This window comes from Stegostoma tigrinum, unplaced genomic scaffold (assembly GCF_030684315.1).
Source record: "Stegostoma tigrinum isolate sSteTig4 unplaced genomic scaffold, sSteTig4.hap1 scaffold_53, whole genome shotgun sequence".
NCBI classification, from domain to species: Eukaryota; Metazoa; Chordata; class Chondrichthyes; order Orectolobiformes; family Stegostomatidae; genus Stegostoma; species Stegostoma tigrinum.
Window position 1 is genome coordinate 2,216,334 of NW_026728461.1, and position 22,270 is coordinate 2,238,603.

The 22,270-nt window shown below is 39.8% G+C and overlaps 1 protein-coding gene across 1 annotated transcript in view; it reads left to right on the forward strand.

Moving 5' to 3' along the window:
* Positions 1 to 22,270, forward strand: part of LOC132208725 (ral guanine nucleotide dissociation stimulator-like 1) — a 78,286-nt gene that overhangs the window by 19,380 nt on the left and 36,636 nt on the right. Inside the window, exons 8-16 of the mRNA XM_059644114.1 lie at positions 245 to 2,747; positions 5,002 to 5,079; positions 9,448 to 9,510; positions 10,904 to 10,984; positions 12,109 to 12,186; positions 14,465 to 14,542; positions 18,916 to 18,978; positions 20,372 to 20,452; positions 21,577 to 21,654. Coding sequence (XP_059500097.1) covers positions 2,557 to 2,747; positions 5,002 to 5,079; positions 9,448 to 9,510; positions 10,904 to 10,984; positions 12,109 to 12,186; positions 14,465 to 14,542; positions 18,916 to 18,978; positions 20,372 to 20,452; positions 21,577 to 21,654 — 791 coding nt within the window. The 5' untranslated portion in view covers positions 245 to 2,556. The remainder of the gene's footprint in view (positions 1 to 244; positions 2,748 to 5,001; positions 5,080 to 9,447; positions 9,511 to 10,903; positions 10,985 to 12,108; positions 12,187 to 14,464; positions 14,543 to 18,915; positions 18,979 to 20,371; positions 20,453 to 21,576; positions 21,655 to 22,270) is intronic.

The following is a 22,270-nucleotide window of genomic DNA, read 5'->3' on the forward strand; positions in this document are numbered from 1 at the left end:
TTTCCTCAAATTTACTTGATAACACTTTTCGGACCATTTGCAGATCACCTGACGGTGCAAACTACAAGGTAGATGGGAAACCATGCTCTCTAAAATCTGTCATGAAAGAGTAAATTTGAATACAATATGTGGTTAAGGTTTGCTTTATTCAGAGCACAAGGAATACAAAGGAAACTACCGATGAGCTAAGAATTACTGGGTACAAGTGTTTGTTTAAAATGACATTCTTCACAACTAATTTCAGCAGCGGAAACAATGCTAACATTCCGAGCTGTGAGGAGCTTGAAAATCCAATTCCTCTAGAGACAGTTGCTGAGATCAGAAAGTAAGTATTGATCCAATGTGTGAGGAAATGATGCTTTAATCAGAATACAACTATGTGAAGGGCAACCTCTGGAGGCCGCCATTTTCAGGAACATTATTTAGAGACTTTCTCCTGAAACTTAGCAGCATCTGTGGTGAGAAAGCAGAGTGGGCATTTTGAGTTGAGGTTCCCATGTTCAGAACTTCGCATCTCTGAAGACGTGTCGCTTGGCTCAACTTGAACTCTGTTTTCTGTCTGTAGATGCTGCAAAACCTGTTGAGTTTCTCCAGCAATGCCTGCTTTTCTTTCAGCTTGTCGGCTTCTGTAGTTTGTTCTTTTACATTAAAGAAACAGTTGGCTGTTGTTCTAATATTTGCTCTGTTCTTAGTGTTGTAAAAAGAAATTTTAGATGGAAGATTGTGGTTCATGCTGCAGGCCTTCTGCTGGAACTGCAACCTGGAGGCCTTGGCCGATTCCAGCGGTGACCAACAAAGAGATCATTGCCGGGTTACTCACCAGTTGACGGTTTGGCTCAGTTTTGACAGCTGCTAGTCCAGTGAAAGGGATGGCAGATCAGCACCTTTCTCAGCCCTACTGTTAATGCTGATTGTCACTGAGGTTGTGTAAGTGGGCACCATCAGGAAAGTGAGGGAGGCAGTCCTTAGATGTCAGGGAGAGCCCAGGTGAAAAAGAGAACTGGCCCATGTCACATAGCTTTGCAATGTGTAGGTGGTAAACTCCCTCCCTGCCATTTTCCTAATCCTCCCACCTCCAATTTAATTGTCAGCGAATGATTGGCCATGCATTAACACACAGTCTTTAATGGAATATTTCTTTTCCAAACATTGGACTGTGCACTGCCAGTAAATATATTGAAAAACTTGACTCTCTAACTCTGTTTGCAGTGTTATTACATGTCCCACCTCCCCGCATCGCCCAAAAAAATCCAGACCATTGTGCTTTGAGAACTTGTGTGAAAGTTGAAATCCCTTCTTCCTTGCAACTCCCCCAGCTCCTCTTCCAGACTCAACTCCTGTCACTTGCAAACCACCTGTTAGAGCTTGGAAGGGAAAAACAAATCTTGATCTATTGTAGTTACATACATCAGAAATGTTGCCTGTTTAACAAATCCAGTTGAATAGGACTTGACAACTTGAGAGGGCTTGTCATCTGAAGAGTGGTTGAGGGTTTTGGTTCAGTTTAGGATGGAGTTTAGAAGGATGGGAGGGAATTTTATTGGCACTTACAGAATACTGAGAGGCCTGGAAGGATTGTACATGGAACAGAGAAGATGTTTCCACTAGGAGGAGAGATTAGGACATGCGGGCACAGTCGCGGAGTGAAGAGGCCAACCTTTAGAACTAAGGTAAGAAAGAATTTCTTCAGACAGGGAGTGGTTAATCTGAGGAAAACATTGCAGGAAGCCGACGTCATTCGGACTGTTTAAGATAGAGAGAGAGATGGGTTCTTGATTAATAAGGGGATCAAGGGTTTCAGAAGAAGGCTGGCGATTGGGCTTCAGAAACATCACAGCCAGAATTGAATGGCAAAGCAGACTGAGGAGGTCGAATGAGCTAATTCTGCCCCTATATCTTATGGTCTTATGGATTTGACACTAAATATTTCATTGGTTCTTTTGTGATGAAGCCACTTCTGGGTGCAAGTGTTTTTTTAAAATGTCTTTAGTTTTTGCCTTATATAGTCAGGAAGGCAAATGCAATGTTGGCATTTATTGTGAAAAGATATGAATCTAAAAACAGGGCTGTACCTCTGAGGCTTTATAAGGCTCTGGTCTGGCCGTACTTGGAGTACTGCGTGCAGACTTGGGCCCATATCTCAGGAAGGATGTACTGTCCCTGGAACGTGTTCAGAGGAGGTTCACGAGAATGGTCCAGGGAATTGAAACCTTAAAATATGAGGAACGGTTGATGACTCTGAGACTCTACTCATTTGGGGTTTAGAAGGATGAGGGGTGATCTAATTGAAACTTTCAGAACACTGAATGGCCTCGACAGAATGGTTGTTGGGAAGATGCTTCCATCGGTAGGAGAGACGAGGCCCCGAGGGCACAGCCTTAGAATGAAGACAAGACCTTTTAAATTGGAGATTTGCAGAAACTTCTTCAGCCAGAGAGTTTTAAGTCTGTGAAATTCACTGCCACAGAATGCTGTGGAGGCCAGGAAATTTAAAACTGAGACAGATAGGTGCCTGATTATCAAGGGGATCAAGGGCTATGGGGAGAAAGCAGGAGAATGGGGTTGAGGAACTTATCAGCCATGACGAAATGGCAGAACAGACTCAATGGGCCGAATGGCCTAATTTCTGCACCTATGTCTTACGGTTTTGTGGTCTTAAATAATTGCAGGTCTAAAACCTTTGACAGCCCAAACTCTGAGAAAGATGAAGAACCAAGTTCACCAAAAGAGACAGCAACAATTTCAAAGTAAGTTTCATCCTTCTGTGCTTCATTCATAATACATAACATGAAAAGAAATTGCTGTGAATATAGTAGCTCTTGAAAGATTATATCGCCGTTCGAGACAATAAAAATCACATTAAAGAAACAGCTTTAATCCCTCCGAGGCCATTGCCAGTAATTAAATCAATGACACATTTCAGCCTTTGATCGATAGAAAACATTCAAAAATGTTCAGTGAAAATTTGATTGGCCCTCAACATCCAGACCTTGGTGGTCTAACTTGCAACAATGCTAAACTGCGAAACCTCCCACCTCCCCTCAAATGCACAAGCCGATGTAACTGGAGTGTCCTACATATTTTCTCTGAAAATTTGGAAAGCAAACCATCTAGTGTAGTCATTCATCTGGACTTTGACCAAATGAGGACTTGAAATACAGAGCATTTTGGGATTCAAAATTTATTTTCAATGTTTACAAGTCATTTGTAGATGCAAATCCTTTCCTTAATTTGTGCTTCATGAGCACTTGCAGCTGCAGATATTTTGGCCGTATAGATTGTCGGGTGGGTGGGAATCAAAGTTTGCCAGGCATCTGTGTAACCATGAGGAAGCAAGTTTGATCAGAAGTACTTTTGATGTGTTTTAATTCTGCAATTTGGAATGCAGCTGTGTGAAAAGGGAATGATGGAGTATCATTGATTTCAAAACTTTTTGTGCAATGTAATGAATGCCACTCCAGACTATGGCAGTCACATTAAAGTGTCTGCTGGACTGCTTTCCTAGAAAATTCATGGTAGAGATATTTACCTGAAATGATAGCATCACCATTGAAGCATCCAAAACACTTAGATGGGAAATTGTTTTCAGATCAATATTGAGGTTATATTTCTGGACAATGTGGCTCTGGTAAAAATACTAAAGCAATGGGTTAATCTCCTCTACCCCACCTCAGCACTTCTCTGTGTTCCTCCTTCCTGCTTCAGCTGCACCCTCCCCACAAACTTCCTCCAAGTTCATTGAAGTGTCCTTCAAACGTCTGTGACATTTGAAGAAATATGTTATCAATTAAGAATGTGACCTGCTCCCCGTGTCCGAGCCTTGGTATTTCTCCCATACAATATTGCCATTGAATAATTTGCATTTTGAATTATCTAAGTTGGCCATTTGCCATGTGTATCCATGGAGTCAGGCAGAGACCTGGAATTAATCCTGAGTTTATTCTGTCCAGGTCTTTAAGGAAACTCAGAACTGTTAAAAGAGCAGGAAAGAAAAATGATTTTTTTTCAGCAAAACAGCCACTGGTGACTAATCTGACCTTAAGCTTCAGTGAATTTGAGCAATGACAAATTCCTACATCAGTGCTCCGAATCAAACTATGAGTTACAAGCTGTGCTTGTGAGGGTTGAATTGTCAATAGTCTGTAAAGAGCTTGAGTTTCTTTGCCAGAGATGAGGAAGTTAAACTTAAATCCTCTCTTTTGGGATGTTTATTGTCTGTCCCAGTGTAGAGGTTCTTTATTTGACCTCTTTACTCCTCATCTACCCACTGGCTCCCCCTCACAGCCAAAATAAGATAAGAGTGCCAGAAATTAAAAATGTGATCATGTGCACAAGTAAAATGATTTATTTGGTGTTTTGTGACCAGTTGCAGCTGTGAAAATGTTGACATGTCACATTGTGTAGTGGGTGGAAACCTAAGTTTGTCAGAAACTGAAGGAGTAATTGACAAGTAAATTTGATGTGATGACAGATTAAACCTGTTGTTCAGTATTTGGGATCTAATACTGTGAAAGGAAACTGTTGGGATTTGCTGTAGGATTATGTCAGGGTTGCCTCAGGAAGATACCCCAACTGGCAGTGCAGTGAGCACCAATCCAGACAACAGCAATCACATGAAGCAACTGCTTCACTGCTTCTGCAATGTTTGGCTTATTTTAAGAGATGGGATAATGTTGAATTAGCATAAAGCATTCAAAGCTTTTCAATGGTAGACTGAATTTTGCTTGTCTTTCAGTATCAAGTTCTTGCACAGCGCAGGAACGGCTTTCAACAAGGGTGAAATACTGAAGAAATGGTTTTCTCTCCTTATTGCCCTGCTCTGTCTCTTCCAACCCACACCCCAGCACTGCCTCAGTATGAAGGCCTGTGGGCATCCTGTGGAAGTCAAAAGGATCCCTCTCTCAACACTGTGATTTTTTGTTGTTGAATTGGGTTGGATTTAATTCTGGACGTGTTTGCCTGTTCTAAATGACTTAATTTGTCCTCTTTGATCAATTGCAGTTCTGGAAATGTTGACAGTGCAAATGGTGAGGAAAATGGAAGTTGTGTTTCTTCAGGATCCAGCGAAATAATTGCTGAGTAAGTTTAATTGCATGCATGACAAAGTGAATCATTATTCAGAATATGACAAAGCGGTAGGATATAGCTGGGGAGCTAGCAGTTTGTGCAATGTTATACAGCCATCAAATGGTAATAGCCCAGAGACAATGATTTGATGTTTGTACCAGCTCTCAAAGAGGGACTTGCCTACGTTCACTCCTAAGTCCTTTTACTGTGTAATACTGCGAAACCTCTCCTTTCGAAAATTGTAGTTCACTTTTGAAGACCGCAATTGAAGCTGCATCCACCACACTATTCGGCAGAGCTTTCCAGTTCCTGAATAGGCTATTGAAAAAAAAAATTCCTTGTCACCATTGGTTCTTTTTGCTGATCATCTTAAATCAGTGTCCGTTTCTCCTTCAGCCTTCTGTCACAAGGCACCGATTGTTCTTATCCATTCTAACCAAATCCCTTATGATTTTGAACACTTTTAAAATCACTTCTTAGTTTTCTCCAAGAGCAGCCCGAGCTTCTTCAGCCTCTCCACAGGGCTGTCTAGTTTGTCATCTCTGGTAATATTTTTTGGGAATGTTTTGTGCACCCTGTCAAATCCCTTCCTGAAGTGTGGTTGGTAAATACCAGAGTTGAGGGCATATCAGGAGTTTTTTTTATAATGATTTGTCAGAACATATTTGTTTTTCATACAATGCTCCAATTTTTAAAGTTCAGAATCCTGATGATATCTTCAACCTGCACTACCACTTCTATAATTATTGTGCACACACACACACACTATCGATCAAATATCAGGCATGGATCATTTCAGGAAGCACCATATCATAAGGTATTTATTTTGGCTCCAGAAGAGAAGAAGGAACAATCCAGAATAATTTTGATTTGGAGGAGGTCCAACTTCAAAAGGAGCAAGAAGGCGTTTGCAGCAAGTAAATTTCAACACAAGTTTAGGCAAAACTGCAATGAAACAGCAGTCTGTCTTACAGCAGGAGGTTGTTTAGTGACAATCTCAGAGTGTTCCCACAAGCAGGAGAGAGTGGCACATGGTACAAATGATGAGGATTATTGATGACCCCAATGTGTACAGAGTGAAATATAGGTACTTCAGAAGGGAAGTGTAGAAGGAAAGGAGACTGGCAAACATTTTCAGGTGCCTTGCAGCATTCAGTAATCTCTTGCTAAATGTGGATTTGCATGCACAAGAGATTTAAAGGACCCACAAAATATTGTGCCATATTAATGCAGTCAGAATGATTTCATGGGCAATACACACATGTTCTAATTTTCAAAATGAAAAGAAAAGAGATGTGGAAATCCAGTGTGTGACGTTCATTCTGCTTCCCCGACATTTACATTAGATTTTCTTTTCTCGAAGATGAACTTGTAACTATTTTGGGCTCTCCTATTTCCTGCAGGAATCCTTGACAACATCCTGTGATGAACTTGTTTGTTTACAACAAGGCAAAGCAGTCCTTCAGTTCTCCTGTTCTGTGCCCCTATCCCCTTCCAATATCCCTGATCCCAAATGGTGGCACAAATCATGATTAAGCACCCCGCTAGTGGTTTGGGACAAAAGTGAATAAAACATACTCACAAAACATAATACAGAGACAGGTGGCAAAGTATTTTTGATTAATTTTTCGCAATAATGAAGTGATTTTGACCCAGTACAACACAAAGTTTAATAAGTGCGGTGAATGTGTTAGGACAATGACTAGACCTTGAGATTAAGGATAAAATGTAACATTGACTTCCTTCAATGCTTTTTATGTAGTTTGGAGCTTCCTGAAACAATGTTTGGGATGTCTAAGTTTCTGCATGTAGTGAATGGAAGAGTGCTATTTTAATTGAACAAAATCTATCAATTTCTGTAAGTCTGTGTTGGGCATAACAATAAAAGTTTGGAAGCTGAATGCAGTATGAGGAGCCTTTTTGCAAAACTGAAATGTTGGTCAAATGAATGTCTGTTTACCACTGAAATATGCAGGAGTACCGCAATTCTGTCATAATGGGTTGCATATTTTTCAAATGACATCAGTGATGGTTTCTCTTGTCACCTCAGTTTTTTTTAATACATTAGTTTTCTGAATGTCGGTGAGTATTTAACAGTTTATGCAATTCACAAATGGTTTTTTGGGGTAACTGATCAAAACTCAGTTCAGAGACAAAGCGATTCTCACCACTGTTGACCTTCAATTGATGTGCCTCTGACATTATAGGGACACCCCGGGGATGAAAAGTTTCACAAATGTGCTATGCTTATAAAATTTGAGAAGATCAGCAAATAACCAGAGGTGATTAGATTTTTCTTCAAAGCAGTAAGCTAATGAGCTGGCTTTCATGAACCCAATGGATTGCAGAAATGATCCAGCTGGTCCTTTCAAAAGGGAATTTGGGTTTCTCTTTTTTCCTGTGGCCAAAATATTCTCTTTCTTTGCCCAAGTAAATAAATGTTCCAGCAGAATAATTCCAGCAATAAGCTTTTGAGTTTTAAAGAAAAAGATGACCTATACTTGCCCTCGAATTTTAAACATGACAGCTCACTCATGTGTCTCACATTATCTCTCAGAGGTTCAATAGTGCATAAAGATTCTTCGCAGGTTATTACTTTCTTATTTGCTTTTGTATTGTGCCTGTAGTCATCTTAGATGATGGTATTCTTTTAAAGGTCAAGCGAAAAATTTGTAAAACGAAGGAATCTCAGCAAAATGTGGTTTGTTGAAATTTGAGGAGGTTGGTTCTCATTAAGCTCTGAGATCGTTCTGGTTAAGACAATCATCTGTTATATTTACTATCTCCTCCTTTCACAGTGTAACTGTTTATTACATTGGCTGCTTAGATCACTGACTTGTCTAATGTCTTTTGGTGAATGTTTCCATTTGCAGGGAGATCCTTGCGAGATTTTAAAAAGTCAACAACAAAATGGCTTCCATGCCATTCGAAAGTTCAAATCCATTTTACTAATTGGACAGATGTTGTGTTTAAGATTCGTGTTTGAGTCAACCATTTGAATTCAGCTAAAAGATCATCATAATTCAATGGATGCTAATAGTATCCATTCACCTTACACACATCCTACATTTCAAGATTTTCCTATATCCATAGTGAAAGGGAGAAACAGGCTGACTAGATGCTACAGTTATTTTGGTTTTCTGTAATTAGATCCAAGGAATTCATCCCTTTTTGCATGAGTGTTCTCATTTACTTAGGTGTTTATTTGAGACAGAGAATTAACTGGAGCTCAAAATTGTTTGGATCACATAATTCCAATATAATTTTAATAATCTGTTTCTGGCCAAGTTTTCGAAGTATTGACGAACAGTCGATGACTTACGAAGGAATGAATTTATGGCTGACAGATGTGCTGAAGAGACAAAAATGCATTAAAAATTAACCTCAGAGGACATTGGAATACTGCAGAGAAAGAGAGGTTGAGCAAGTCGTCAAAGATCTGACAAAGACAGTTGAACATGGGTAAATTTGAAGTCCATTTTGGCAGGAAGCATAGCAGTTTTTTTTGTTGAAGGAGATTGCATAGCTCTGAGATACAGTGGATTCTGGGTATCCTCGTGCATGAATCACAAATTGCTTATGTACAGATACATTAAGTAATTAGGAAAGCAAATAAATGTTTTCATTTTATCATGAAGGAACTTAAACACAAAATTAGGGATCACTGGTGAGCCCATATCTTGAATGTTTTTCTTTGTGGTGGTCAGCCTTATTTAAAGATGGAAGTAAATATATGAGAGGCAGTTCAGAACAGGTTTACCAGAATAATACCGAGCCTAAGTGACTTGCCTCACAAGGAAAATTTGTACAGACAAGGCTTGCATCAGTCGGTGTTTAGGGCGGAAGGCGCAATGTGATTGAAAGAAAAAAACCTGAGCATTTGTACAGGGTAGATATGCAGACGGTGTTTCCTCTTACAGAAGAGACTAGAATGAAGGGCGAGTGTCTAAAATTCAGTGGTTGTCAACTTAAAACAGTGGTTTTTTAAATATCTCAAAATGTGGGTATTCTTTTAAGTTTTCTTCCTGAAAAGATGGTAAAAGCAGAGCACTGGAATACTGTAAATGGAAAGATAAATAGATACTTGTTGAGAGCAAGGGAGTGAAAGGTCACTCAGATAGGCAGGAATGTAGATTTGAAGTTACGATCAGATGAGACAGAACCACATTGAATGTTTTACTCTTCTCTGTTGTATGGGATGTGGCAGGTATGCTGTAAAATGCCAAATTGGAGTTTCAATGCAAAGTATTAACAAACTCGATAATCAAGGCTTCAAATGCCGAAATCCCGAACCTTCAGATGTTTTTCAGTGGCTGAATGCAAATTGTAGATTCAAGCTTGTTTAAAATCACTTAGTTTGTGCTGTCTGACCAATTGCAGATATGGAAGCTTTGACACCTCAGAGGCAGAAGAGATTCCAGTAATCGATTCAGTGAACACAAAGTAAGCTTCAGTCTAATGTGTGACTTAATTAAGTTTCATCCAAAATACAACAATGTTAAAAAACCTGCTGGCACTTCCTGTAAGATCTGTGGAGGGCCTTCCTCCCACAGCAATGCAGCAAACACTAGACAGCAGCAGTCACATTAACAAAGTTGCTTGATTGTATCAAAAATCTACACAGATTTTGTTTGTTTAAAAAGAAAAGCTGTATTAACAGAAAAGATCCAAAAGTGTTCAGTGAAAAAAAATGCTCATCCATTCACTATTCAGATCTTCATTTGTCGCCAAACATTTAGATAGCTGAGCTCTGAATTAAGGATACAACATGTCGAAGAATTGAGGTTCCTACCTCATCCCCTACCCTCAGTCTGCCTGTGGTGTCTTTCAAATCTCCTGTGAAGGTTTTGAAGAAAAACCTGCTGCTGTCCATGAACACACTAAATCTGGAGGGTGATCTTTTTTCATAAAAACAGTTGACAAAAGGATGAAATAGGGGCAGAGCTGCAATCTTTACAATTGTCATTGCCGAGCTTATAGAAAAGAGATTTGCAGGCCAATGTCCACTGCGGGAGTTGAGGAACTCTAATATTTACCAGAGAGACAGACAGACACAAGTGGCTGTCAGCTGGTGACGTGATTCATGCCCAGTGAGTCATTAAACCACCTACTTTGCCCACCTCTGACAATACAGTATAATGGTGCAGAAGAGAGTTCAGCTTTCCTCCTGAACTCCCCTCCACTTTGCCAAGAATGTCATGTCTCAGGCCAAGGCCAGTTGACTTGGGACATTCAGCCCTGAATGTAGAGACGCTATCTGAAGTTCTTCACTGGAAAGTTGGTTGCCTTTCTATATTTGGGCCTGGAGCTCTTTGTTTGAGATATTTTTAGACTCTGCAACAAATATAAAATGTTGAAGAAATGGATTTGTTGCATCCTTCTCCCTCTCTCTCTCTCTCTCTCTCTTTACTTCCACACTCCAGTCTCATGGTCTTATCTTGCAAACTACCGTTGGGGGTTTCGGGGAGACCAATGACCATATTCTGTAGTTGCGTCTTGACCCGTTGTTAGAAAATTAGCTGTCAATGGCACAAAATGCCGACTCAATGTCTTTCAGGTGTATGGAGATAATTTTCTTGTGGATGTGGATGTTTGCTCAAATTTACTTGATAACACTTCTAGGACCATTTGCAGATCACCTGAAAGTGCAAACTACAAGGTAGATGGGAAACCTTGCACTCTAAAATCTGTCATGAAAGAGTAAGTTTGAATACAATAAGTGGTTAAGGTTTTGCTTTATTCAGAGTACAAGGAATACAAAGGAAACTGCCGATGAGCTAAGAATTACTGGGTGCAAGTATTTGTTTAAAATGACATTCTTCACAACTAATTTCAGCATCGGGAACAATGATAACATTCTGAGCTGTGAGGAGCTTGAAAATCCAATTCCTCCAAAGACAGTTGCTGAGATCAGAAAGTAAGTATTGATCCAATATGTGAGGAAATGATGCTTTAATCGGAATACAAAAATATGAAGGGCAGCTGCTGGAGGTCTGGCATTTTCAGGAGCATTACATAGAGGCTATCTCCCGAAACTTAGCAGCATCTGTGGAGAGAAAGCAGAGTGGGCGCTTTGAGTTAAGGTTCCCCTGTTTAGAACTTCACACCTCTGAAGAAATGTCACCTGGCTTCACTTGAACTCTGTTTTCTGTCTGCAGATGCTGCAAAACCTGTAGAGTTTCTCCAGAAACATCTGCCTTTCTTTCAGATTGCCGGTGTCCATAGTTTGTTTGTTTTTACATTAAAGAAACAGTTGGCTGTTGTTCTAATATTTGCTCTGTTCTTAGTGTTGTAAAAAGAAATTTTAGATGGAAGCTTGTGGTTCATGCTGCAGGCCTTCTGCTGGATCTGAAACCTGGAGGCCTTGGCCGATTCCAGCGGTGACCAATACAGAGATTGCTGCCGGCGTTACTCACCAGTTGACGGTTTGGATCAGTTTTGACAGCTGCTGGTCCAGTGAAAGGGATGGCAGATCAGCATCCTTCTCAGCCCAACTGTTAATGCTGATTGTCACTGAGGTTGTGTATGCACTGTCCCTGGAACGGGTTCAGAGGAGGTTCATGAGAATGGTCCAGGGAATGGAAAGCTTAAAATATGAGGAACGTTTGAGGACTCTGAGACTATACTCATTGGAGATTAGATGGATGAGGGGTGATCTAATTGAAACTTTTAGAATACTGAATGGCCTGGACAGAGTGGATGTTGGGAAGATGCTTTCATTGGTAGGAGAGACTAGGACCCGAGGGCCCACTTTTAGAATAAAGAGGAGATCTTTTCAATTGGAGATTTGGAGAAACCTCTTCAGCCAGAGAGTGTTGAATCTGTGAAATTCACTGCCACAGAAGGCTGTAGGGGCCAGGTCATTGAGTACATTTAAAACTGAGACAGATTATCAAGGGGATTAAGGGTTATGGGGAGAAAGCAGGAGAATGGTGTTGAGGAACTTATCATCCTGACTGAATGGCAGAACTGACTCAATGGGCCGAATGGCCTAATTTCTGCTCCTCTGTCTTATGGTCTTATGGTCTGAATGAATTGCAGGTCTAAAACCTTTGACAGCCCAAACTCTGAGAAAGATGAAGAACGAAGTTCACCAAAAGCGACTGCAGACATTTCAAAGTAAGTTTCATCCTTCTGTGCTTCATTCATAATACATAACATGAAAAGAAATTGCTGTGAATATAGTAGCTCTTGAAAGATTATGTCACCATTCGAGACGATAAAAATCACATTAAAGAAACAGCTTTACTCCCTCCGAGGCCATTGCCCGTAATTAAATCAATGACACATTTCAGCCTTTGATCCATAGAAAACATTTTAAAATGTTCAGTGAAAATTTGATTGGCCCTCAACATCCAGACCTTGGTGGTCTAACTTGCAACAATGCTAAACTGCGAAACCTCCCACCTCCCCTCAAATGCACCAGCCAATGTAACTGGAGTGTCCTACATATTTTCTCTGAAAATTTGGAAAGCAAACCATCTAGTGTAGTCATTCATGTGGACTTTGACCTAATGGGGACTTGAAATACAGAGCATTTTGGGATTCAGTATTTATTTTCAATGTTTACAAGTCAGTTGTAGATGCAAATCCTTTTCTTAATTTGTGCTTCATGTGCACTTACAGCTGCAGATATTTTGGCTGTATAGATTGTCGGGTGGGTAGGAATCAAAGTTTGCCAGGCATCTGTGTAACCATGAGGAAGCAAGGTTGATCGGAAATAATTTTGATATGTTTTAATTCTGCTTCATTTGGAATGCAGCATTGTGAAAAGGGAATGATGGGGAACCATTGATTTCTTCAAAATTTTTGTTGCAGTGTAATGAGTGCCACTCCAGACTATAGCAGTCACATTAAAGTGTCTGCTGGGCTGCCTCCCTCAAAAATTTATAACAGAGACAGTTGTCTGAAATAATAGCATCACCATTGAAGCATCCAAAACACTTAGATGGGAAATTGTTCTCAGATCAATATTGAGGTTATATTTCTGGACAATGTGGCTCTGGTAAAATTGCTAAAGAAATGAGTTAATCTCCTCTACCCCACCTCAGCACTTCTCTGTGTTCCTCCTTCCTGCTCAGCTGCACCCTCCCTACAAACTTCCTCCAAGTTCATTGAAGTGTCCTCCAAATGTCCGTAACATTTGAAGAAATATGTCTTCAATTAAGAATGTGACCTGCTCCCCATGTCCGAGCCTTGGTATTTCTCCCATACAATATTGCCATTGAATAATTTGCATTTTGAATTATCTAATTTGGTCATTTGCCATGTGTATTCATGGAGTCAGGCACTTTCACAAGTCAGAGACCTTGAATTAATCCTGAGCTTATTCTGTCCAGATCTTTAACGAAACTCAGAACTGTTAAAGGAGCAGGATAGAAAAATGATTTTTTTTCAGCAAAACAGCCAATGGTGACTAATCTGACCTTAAGCTTCAGTGAATTTGAGCAAAGACAAATTCCTACATCAGTGCTCTGAATCAAACTTTGAGTTACAAGCTGTGCTTGTGAGGGTTGAATTGTCAATAGTCTGTAAAGAGCTTGAGTTTCTTTTTCAGATATGAGGAAGTTAAACTTAAATCCTCTCTTTTGGGATGTTTGTTGTCTGTCCCAGTGCAGAGGTTCTTTATTTGACATCTTTACACCTCATCTACCCACTGGCTCCCCCTCACAGCCACAAATCCCAAGTTGATAAGAGTGCCAGAAATTAAAAATGTGATCATATGCACAAGTAAAATGATTTATTTGGTGTTTTGTGACCAGTTGCAGCTGTGAAAATATTGACATGTCACACTGTGTGGTGGGTGGAAACCTAAGTTTGTCAGAAACTGAAGGAGTAATTGACAAGTAAATTTGATGTGACGACAGATTAAACCTGTTGTATGGTATTTGGGATCTAATACTGTGAAAGGAAACTGTTGGGATTTGCTGTAGGATTATGTCAGGGTTGCCTCAGGAAGATACCCCAATTGGCAGTGCAGTGAGCACCAATCCAGACAATAGCAATCACATGAAGCAACTGCTTCACTGCTTCTGCAATGTTTGGCTTATTTTGAGAGATGGGATAATGTTGAATTAGCATAAAGCTTTCAAAGCTTTTCAGTGGTAGATTAAATTTTGCTTGTCTTTCAGTATCAAGTTCTTGCATAGCCCAGAAACGGCTTTCAACAAGGGTGAAATACTGAAGAAATGGTTTTTTCTCCTTATTGCCCTGCTCTGTCTCTTCCAACCCACACCCCAGCACTGCCTCAATATGAAGGCCTGTGGGCATCCTGTGGAAGTCAAAACAATCCATCTCTCAAGGCTGTGATTTTTTGTTGTTGAATTGGGTTGGATTTAATTCTGGACGAGTTTGCCTGTTCTAAATGACTTAATTTGTCCTCTTTGATCAATTGCAGTTCTGGAAATGTTGACAGTGCAAATGGTGAGGAAAATGGAAGTTGTGTTTCTTCAGGATCCAGCGAAATAATTGCTGAGTAAGTTTAATTGCATGCATGACAAAATGAATCATTATTCAGAATATGACAAAGCGGTAGGATATAGCTGGGGAGCTAGCAGTTTGTGCAATGTTGTATAGCCATCGAATGGTAATAGCCCAGAGACAATGATTTAATAATGTTTGTACCAGCTCTCAAAGAGGGACTTGCCTACGTTCACTCCTAAGTCCTTTTACTGTGTAATACTGCGAAACCTCTCCTTTCGAAAATTGTAGTTCACTTTTGAAGACCGCAATTGAAGCTGCATCCACCACACTATTCGGCAGAGCTTTCCAGTTCCTGAATAGGCTATTGAAAAAAAAAATTCCTTGTCACCATTGGTTCTTTTTGCTGATCATCTTAAATCAGTGTCCGTTTCTCCTTCAGCCTTCTGTCACAAGGCACCGATTGTTCTTATCCATTCTAACCAAATCCCTTATGATTTTGAACACTTTTAAAATCACTTCTTAGTTTTCTCCAAGAGCAGCCCGAGCTTCTTCAGCCTCTCCACAGGGCTGTCTAGTTTGTCATCTCTGGTAATATTTTTTGGGAATGTTTTGTGCACCCTGTCAAATCCCTTCCTGAAGTGTGGTTGGTAAATACCAGAGTTGAGGGCATATCAGGAGTTTTTTTTATAATGATTTGTCAGAACATATTTGTTTTTCATACAATGCTCCAATTTTTAAAGTTCAGAATCCTGATGATATCTTCAACCTGCACTACCACTTCTATAATTATTGTGCACACACACACACACACTATCGATCAAATATCAGGCATGGATCATTTCAGGAAGCACCATATCATAAGGTATTTATTTTGGCTCCAGAAGAGAAGAAGGAACAATCCAGAATAATTTTGATTTGGAGGAGGTCCAACTTCAAAAGGAGCAAGAAGGCGTTTGCAGCAAGTAAATTTCAACACAAGTTTAGGCAAAACTGCAATGAAACAGCAGTCTGTCTTACAGCAGGAGGTTGTTTAGTGACAATCTCAGAGTGTTCCCACAAGCAGGAGAGAGTGGCACATGGTACAAATGATGAGGATTATTGATGACCCCAATGTGTACAGAGTGAAATATAGGTACTTCAGAAGGGAAGTGTAGAAGGAAAGGAGACTGGCAAACATTTTCAGGTGCCTTGCAGCATTCAGTAATCTCTTGCTAAATGTGGATTTGCATGCACAAGAGATTTAAAGGACCCACAAAATATTGTGCCATATTAATGCAGTCAGAATGATTTCATGGGCAATACACACATGTTCTAATTTTCAAAATGAAAAGAAAAGAGATGTGGAAATCCAGTGTGTGACGTTCATTCTGCTTCCCCGACATTTACATTAGATTTTCTTTTCTCGAAGATGAACTTGTAACTATTTTGGGCTCTCCTATTTCCTGCAGGAATCCTTGACAACATCCTGTGATGAACTTGTTTGTTTACAACAAGGCAAAGCAGTCCTTCAGTTCTCCTGTTCTGTGCCCCTATCCCCTTCCAATATCCCTGATCCCAAATGGTGGCACAAATCATGATTAAGCACCCCGCTAGTGGTTTGGGACAAAAGTGAATAAAACATACTCACAAAACATAATACAGAGACAGGTGGCAAAGTATTTTTGATTAATTTTTCGCAATAATGAAGTGATTTTGACCCAGTACAACACAAAGTTTAATAAGTGCGGTGAATGTGTTAGGACAATGACTAGACCTTGAGATTAAGGATAAAATGTAACATTGACTTCCTTCAATGCTTTTTATGTAGTTTGGAGCTTCCTGAAACAATGTTTGGGATGTCTAAGTTTCTGCATGTAGTGAATGGAAGAGTGCTATTTTAATTGAACAAAATCTATCAATTTCTGTAAGTCTGTGTTGGGCATAACAATAAAAGTTTGGAAGCTGAATGCAGTATGAGGAGCCTTTTTGCAAAACTGAAATGTTGGTCAAATGAATGTCTGTTTACCACTGAAATATGCAGGAGTACCGCAATTCTGTCATAATGGGTTGCATATTTTTCAAATGACATCAGTGATGGTTTCTCTTGTCACCTCAGTTTTTTTTAATACATTAGTTTTCTGAATGTCGGTGAGTATTTAACAGTTTATGCAATTCACAAATGGTTTTTTGGGGTAACTGATCAAAACTCAGTTCAGAGACAAAGCGATTCTCACCACTGTTGACCTTCAATTGATGTGCCTCTGACATTATAGGGACACCCCGGGGATGAAAAGTTTCACAAATGTGCTATGCTTATAAAATTTGAGAAGATCAGCAAATAACCAGAGGTGATTAGATTTTTCTTCAAAGCAGTAAGCTAATGAGCTGGCTTTCATGAACCCAATGGATTGCAGAAATGATCCAGCTGGTCCTTTCAAAAGGGAATTTGGGTTTCTCTTTTTTCCTGTGGCCAAAATATTCTCTTTCTTTGCCCAAGTAAATAAATGTTCCAGCAGAATAATTCCAGCAATAAGCTTTTGAGTTTTAAAGAAAAAGATGACCTATACTTGCCCTCGAATTTTAAACATGACAGCTCACTCATGTGTCTCACATTATCTCTCAGAGGTTCAATAGTGCATAAAGATTCTTCGCAGGTTATTACTTTCTTATTTGCTTTTGTATTGTGCCTGTAGTCATCTTAGATGATGGTATTCTTTTAAAGGTCAAGCGAAAAATTTGTAAAACGAAGGAATCTCAGCAAAATGTGGTTTGTTGAAATTTGAGGAGGTTGGTTCTCATTAAGCTCTGAGATCGTTCTGGTTAAGACAATCATCTGTTATATTTACTATCTCCTCCTTTCACAGTGTAACTGTTTATTACATTGGCTGCTTAGATCACTGACTTGTCTAATGTCTTTTGGTGAATGTTTCCATTTGCAGGGAGATCCTTGCGAGATTTTAAAAAGTCAACAACAAAATGGCTTCCATGCCATTCGAAAGTTCAAATCCATTTTACTAATTGGACAGATGTTGTGTTTAAGATTCGTGTTTGAGTCAACCATTTGAATTCAGCTAAAAGATCATCATAATTCAATGGATGCTAATAGTATCCATTCACCTTACACACATCCTACATTTCAAGATTTTCCTATATCCATAGTGAAAGGGAGAAACAGGCTGACTAGATGCTACAGTTATTTTGGTTTTCTGTAATTAGATCCAAGGAATTCATCCCTTTTTGCATGAGTGTTCTCATTTACTTAGGTGTTTATTTGAGACAGAGAATTAACTGGAGCTCAAAATTGTTTGGATCACATAATTCCAATATAATTTTAATAATCTGTTTCTGGCCAAGTTTTCGAAGTATTGACGAACAGTCGATGACTTACGAAGGAATGAATTTATGGCTGACAGATGTGCTGAAGAGACAAAAATGCATTAAAAATTAACCTCAGAGGACATTGGAATACTGCAGAGAAAGAGAGGTTGAGCAAGTCGTCAAAGATCTGACAAAGACAGTTGAACATGGGTAAATTTGAAGTCCATTTTGGCAGGAAGCATAGCAGTTTTTTTTGTTGAAGGAGATTGCATAGCTCTGAGATACAGTGGATTCTGGGTATCCTCGTGCATGAATCACAAATTGCTTATGTACAGATACATTAAGTAATTAGGAAAGCAAATAAATGTTTTCATTTTATCATGAAGGAACTTAAACACAAAATTAGGGATCACTGGTGAGCCCATATCTTGAATGTTTTTCTTTGTGGTGGTCAGCCTTATTTAAAGATGGAAGTAAATATATGAGAGGCAGTTCAGAACAGGTTTACCAGAATAATACCGAGCCTAAGTGACTTGCCTCACAAGGAAAATTTGTACAGACAAGGCTTGCATCAGTCGGTGTTTAGGGCGGAAGGCGCAATGTGATTGAAAGAAAAAAACCTGAGCATTTGTACAGGGTAGATATGCAGACGGTGTTTCCTCTTACAGAAGAGACTAGAATGAAGGGCGAGTGTCTAAAATTCAGTGGTTGTCAACTTAAAACAGTGGTTTTTTAAATATCTCAAAATGTGGGTATTCTTTTAAGTTTTCTTCCTGAAAAGATGGTAAAAGCAGAGCACTGGAATACTGTAAATGGAAAGATAAATAGATACTTGTTGAGAGCAAGGGAGTGAAAGGTCACTCAGATAGGCAGGAATGTAGATTTGAAGTTACGATCAGATGAGACAGAACCACATTGAATGTTTTACTCTTCTCTGTTGTATGGGATGTGGCAGGTATGCTGTAAAATGCCAAATTGGAGTTTCAATGCAAAGTATTAACAAACTCGATAATCAAGGCTTCAAATGCCGAAATCCCGAACCTTCAGATGTTTTTCAGTGGCTGAATGCAAATTGTAGATTCAAGCTTGTTTAAAATCACTTAGTTTGTGCTGTCTGACCAATTGCAGATATGGAAGCTTTGACACCTCAGAGGCAGAAGAGATTCCAGTAATCGATTCAGTGAACACAAAGTAAGCTTCAGTCTAATGTGTGACTTAATTAAGTTTCATCCAAAATACAACAATGTTAAAAAACCTGCTGGCACTTCCTGTAAGATCTGTGGAGGGCCTTCCTCCCACAGCAATGCAGCAAACACTAGACAGCAGCAGTCACATTAACAAAGTTGCTTGATTGTATCAAAAATCTACACAGATTTTGTTTGTTTAAAAAGAAAAGCTGTATTAACAGAAAAGATCCAAAAGTGTTCAGTGAAAAAAAATGCTCATCCATTCACTATTCAGATCTTCATTTGTCGCCAAACATTTAGATAGCTGAGCTCTGAATTAAGGATACAACATGTCGAAGAATTGAGGTTCCTACCTCATCCCCTACCCTCAGTCTGCCTGTGGTGTCTTTCAAATCTCCTGTGAAGGTTTTGAAGAAAAACCTGCTGCTGTCCATGAACACACTAAATCTGGAGGGTGATCTTTTTTCATAAAAACAGTTGACAAAAGGATGAAATAGGGGCAGAGCTGCAATCTTTACAATTGTCATTGCCGAGCTTATAGAAAAGAGATTTGCAGGCCAATGTCCACTGCGGGAGTTGAGGAACTCTAATATTTACCAGAGAGACAGACAGACACAAGTGGCTGTCAGCTGGTGACGTGATTCATGCCCAGTGAGTCATTAAACCACCTACTTTGCCCACCTCTGACAATACAGTATAATGGTGCAGAAGAGAGTTCAGCTTTCCTCCTGAACTCCCCTCCACTTTGCCAAGAATGTCATGTCTCAGGCCAAGGCCAGTTGACTTGGGACATTCAGCCCTGAATGTAGAGACGCTATCTGAAGTTCTTCACTGGAAAGTTGGTTGCCTTTCTATATTTGGGCCTGGAGCTCTTTGTTTGAGATATTTTTAGACTCTGCAACAAATATAAAATGTTGAAGAAATGGATTTGTTGCATCCTTCTCCCTCTCTCTCTCTCTCTCTCTCTTTACTTCCACACTCCAGTCTCATGGTCTTATCTTGCAAACTACCGTTGGGGGTTTCGGGGAGACCAATGACCATATTCTGTAGTTGCGTCTTGACCCGTTGTTAGAAAATTAGCTGTCAATGGCACAAAATGCCGACTCAATGTCTTTCAGGTGTATGGAGATAATTTTCTTGTGGATGTGGATGTTTGCTCAAATTTACTTGATAACACTTCTAGGACCATTTGCAGATCACCTGAAAGTGCAAACTACAAGGTAGATGGGAAACCTTGCACTCTAAAATCTGTCATGAAAGAGTAAGTTTGAATACAATAAGTGGTTAAGGTTTTGCTTTATTCAGAGTACAAGGAATACAAAGGAAACTGCCGATGAGCTAAGAATTACTGGGTGCAAGTATTTGTTTAAAATGACATTCTTCACAACTAATTTCAGCATCGGGAACAATGATAACATTCTGAGCTGTGAGGAGCTTGAAAATCCAATTCCTCCAAAGACAGTTGCTGAGATCAGAAAGTAAGTATTGATCCAATATGTGAGGAAATGATGCTTTAATCGGAATACAAAAATATGAAGGGCAGCTGCTGGAGGTCTGGCATTTTCAGGAGCATTACATAGAGGCTATCTCCCGAAACTTAGCAGCATCTGTGGAGAGAAAGCAGAGTGGGCGCTTTGAGTTAAGGTTCCCCTGTTTAGAACTTCACACCTCTGAAGAAATGTCACCTGGCTTCACTTGAACTCTGTTTTCTGTCTGCAGATGCTGCAAAACCTGTAGAGTTTCTCCAGAAACATCTGCCTTTCTTTCAGATTGCCGGTGTCCATAGTTTGTTTGTTTTTACATTAAAGAAACAGTTGGCTGTTGTTCTAATATTTGCTCTGTTCTTAGTGTTGTAAAAAGAAATTTTAGATGGAAGCTTGTGGTTCATGCTGCAGGCCTTCTGCTGGATCTGAAACCTGGAGGCCTTGGCCGATTCCAGCGGTGACCAATACAGAGATTGCTGCCGGCGTTACTCACCAGTTGACGGTTTGGATCAGTTTTGACAGCTGCTGGTCCAGTGAAAGGGATGGCAGATCAGCATCCTTCTCAGCCCAACTGTTAATGCTGATTGTCACTGAGGTTGTGTATGCACTGTCCCTGGAACGGGTTCAGAGGAGGTTCATGAGAATGGTCCAGGGAATGGAAAGCTTAAAATATGAGGAACGTTTGAGGACTCTGAGACTATACTCATTGGAGATTAGATGGATGAGGGGTGATCTAATTGAAACTTTTAGAATACTGAATGGCCTGGACAGAGTGGATGTTGGGAAGATGCTTTCATTGGTAGGAGAGACTAGGACCCGAGGGCCCACTTTTAGAATAAAGAGGAGATCTTTTCAATTGGAGATTTGGAGAAACCTCTTCAGCCAGAGAGTGTTGAATCTGTGAAATTCACTGCCACAGAAGGCTGTAGGGGCCAGGTCATTGAGTACATTTAAAACTGAGACAGATTATCAAGGGGATTAAGGGTTATGGGGAGAAAGCAGGAGAATGGTGTTGAGGAACTTATCATCCTGACTGAATGGCAGAACTGACTCAATGGGCCGAATGGCCTAATTTCTGCTCCTCTGTCTTATGGTCTTATGGTCTGAATGAATTGCAGGTCTAAAACCTTTGACAGCCCAAACTCTGAGAAAGATGAAGAACGAAGTTCACCAAAAGCGACTGCAGACATTTCAAAGTAAGTTTCATCCTTCTGTGCTTCATTCATAATACATAACATGAAAAGAAATTGCTGTGAATATAGTAGCTCTTGAAAGATTATGTCACCATTCGAGACGATAAAAATCACATTAAAGAAACAGCTTTACTCCCTCCGAGGCCATTGCCCGTAATTAAATCAATGACACATTTCAGCCTTTGATCCATAGAAAACATTTTAAAATGTTCAGTGAAAATTTGATTGGCCCTCAACATCCAGACCTTGGTGGTCTAACTTGCAACAATGCTAAACTGCGAAACCTCCCACCTCCCCTCAAATGCACCAGCCAATGTAACTGGAGTGTCCTACATATTTTCTCTGAAAATTTGGAAAGCAAACCATCTAGTGTAGTCATTCATGTGGACTTTGACCTAATGGGGACTTGAAATACAGAGCATTTTGGGATTCAGTATTTATTTTCAATGTTTACAAGTCAGTTGTAGATGCAAATCCTTTTCTTAATTTGTGCTTCATGTGCACTTACAGCTGCAGATATTTTGGCTGTATAGATTGTCGGGTGGGTAGGAATCAAAGTTTGCCAGGCATCTGTGTAACCATGAGGAAGCAAGGTTGATCGGAAATAATTTTGATATGT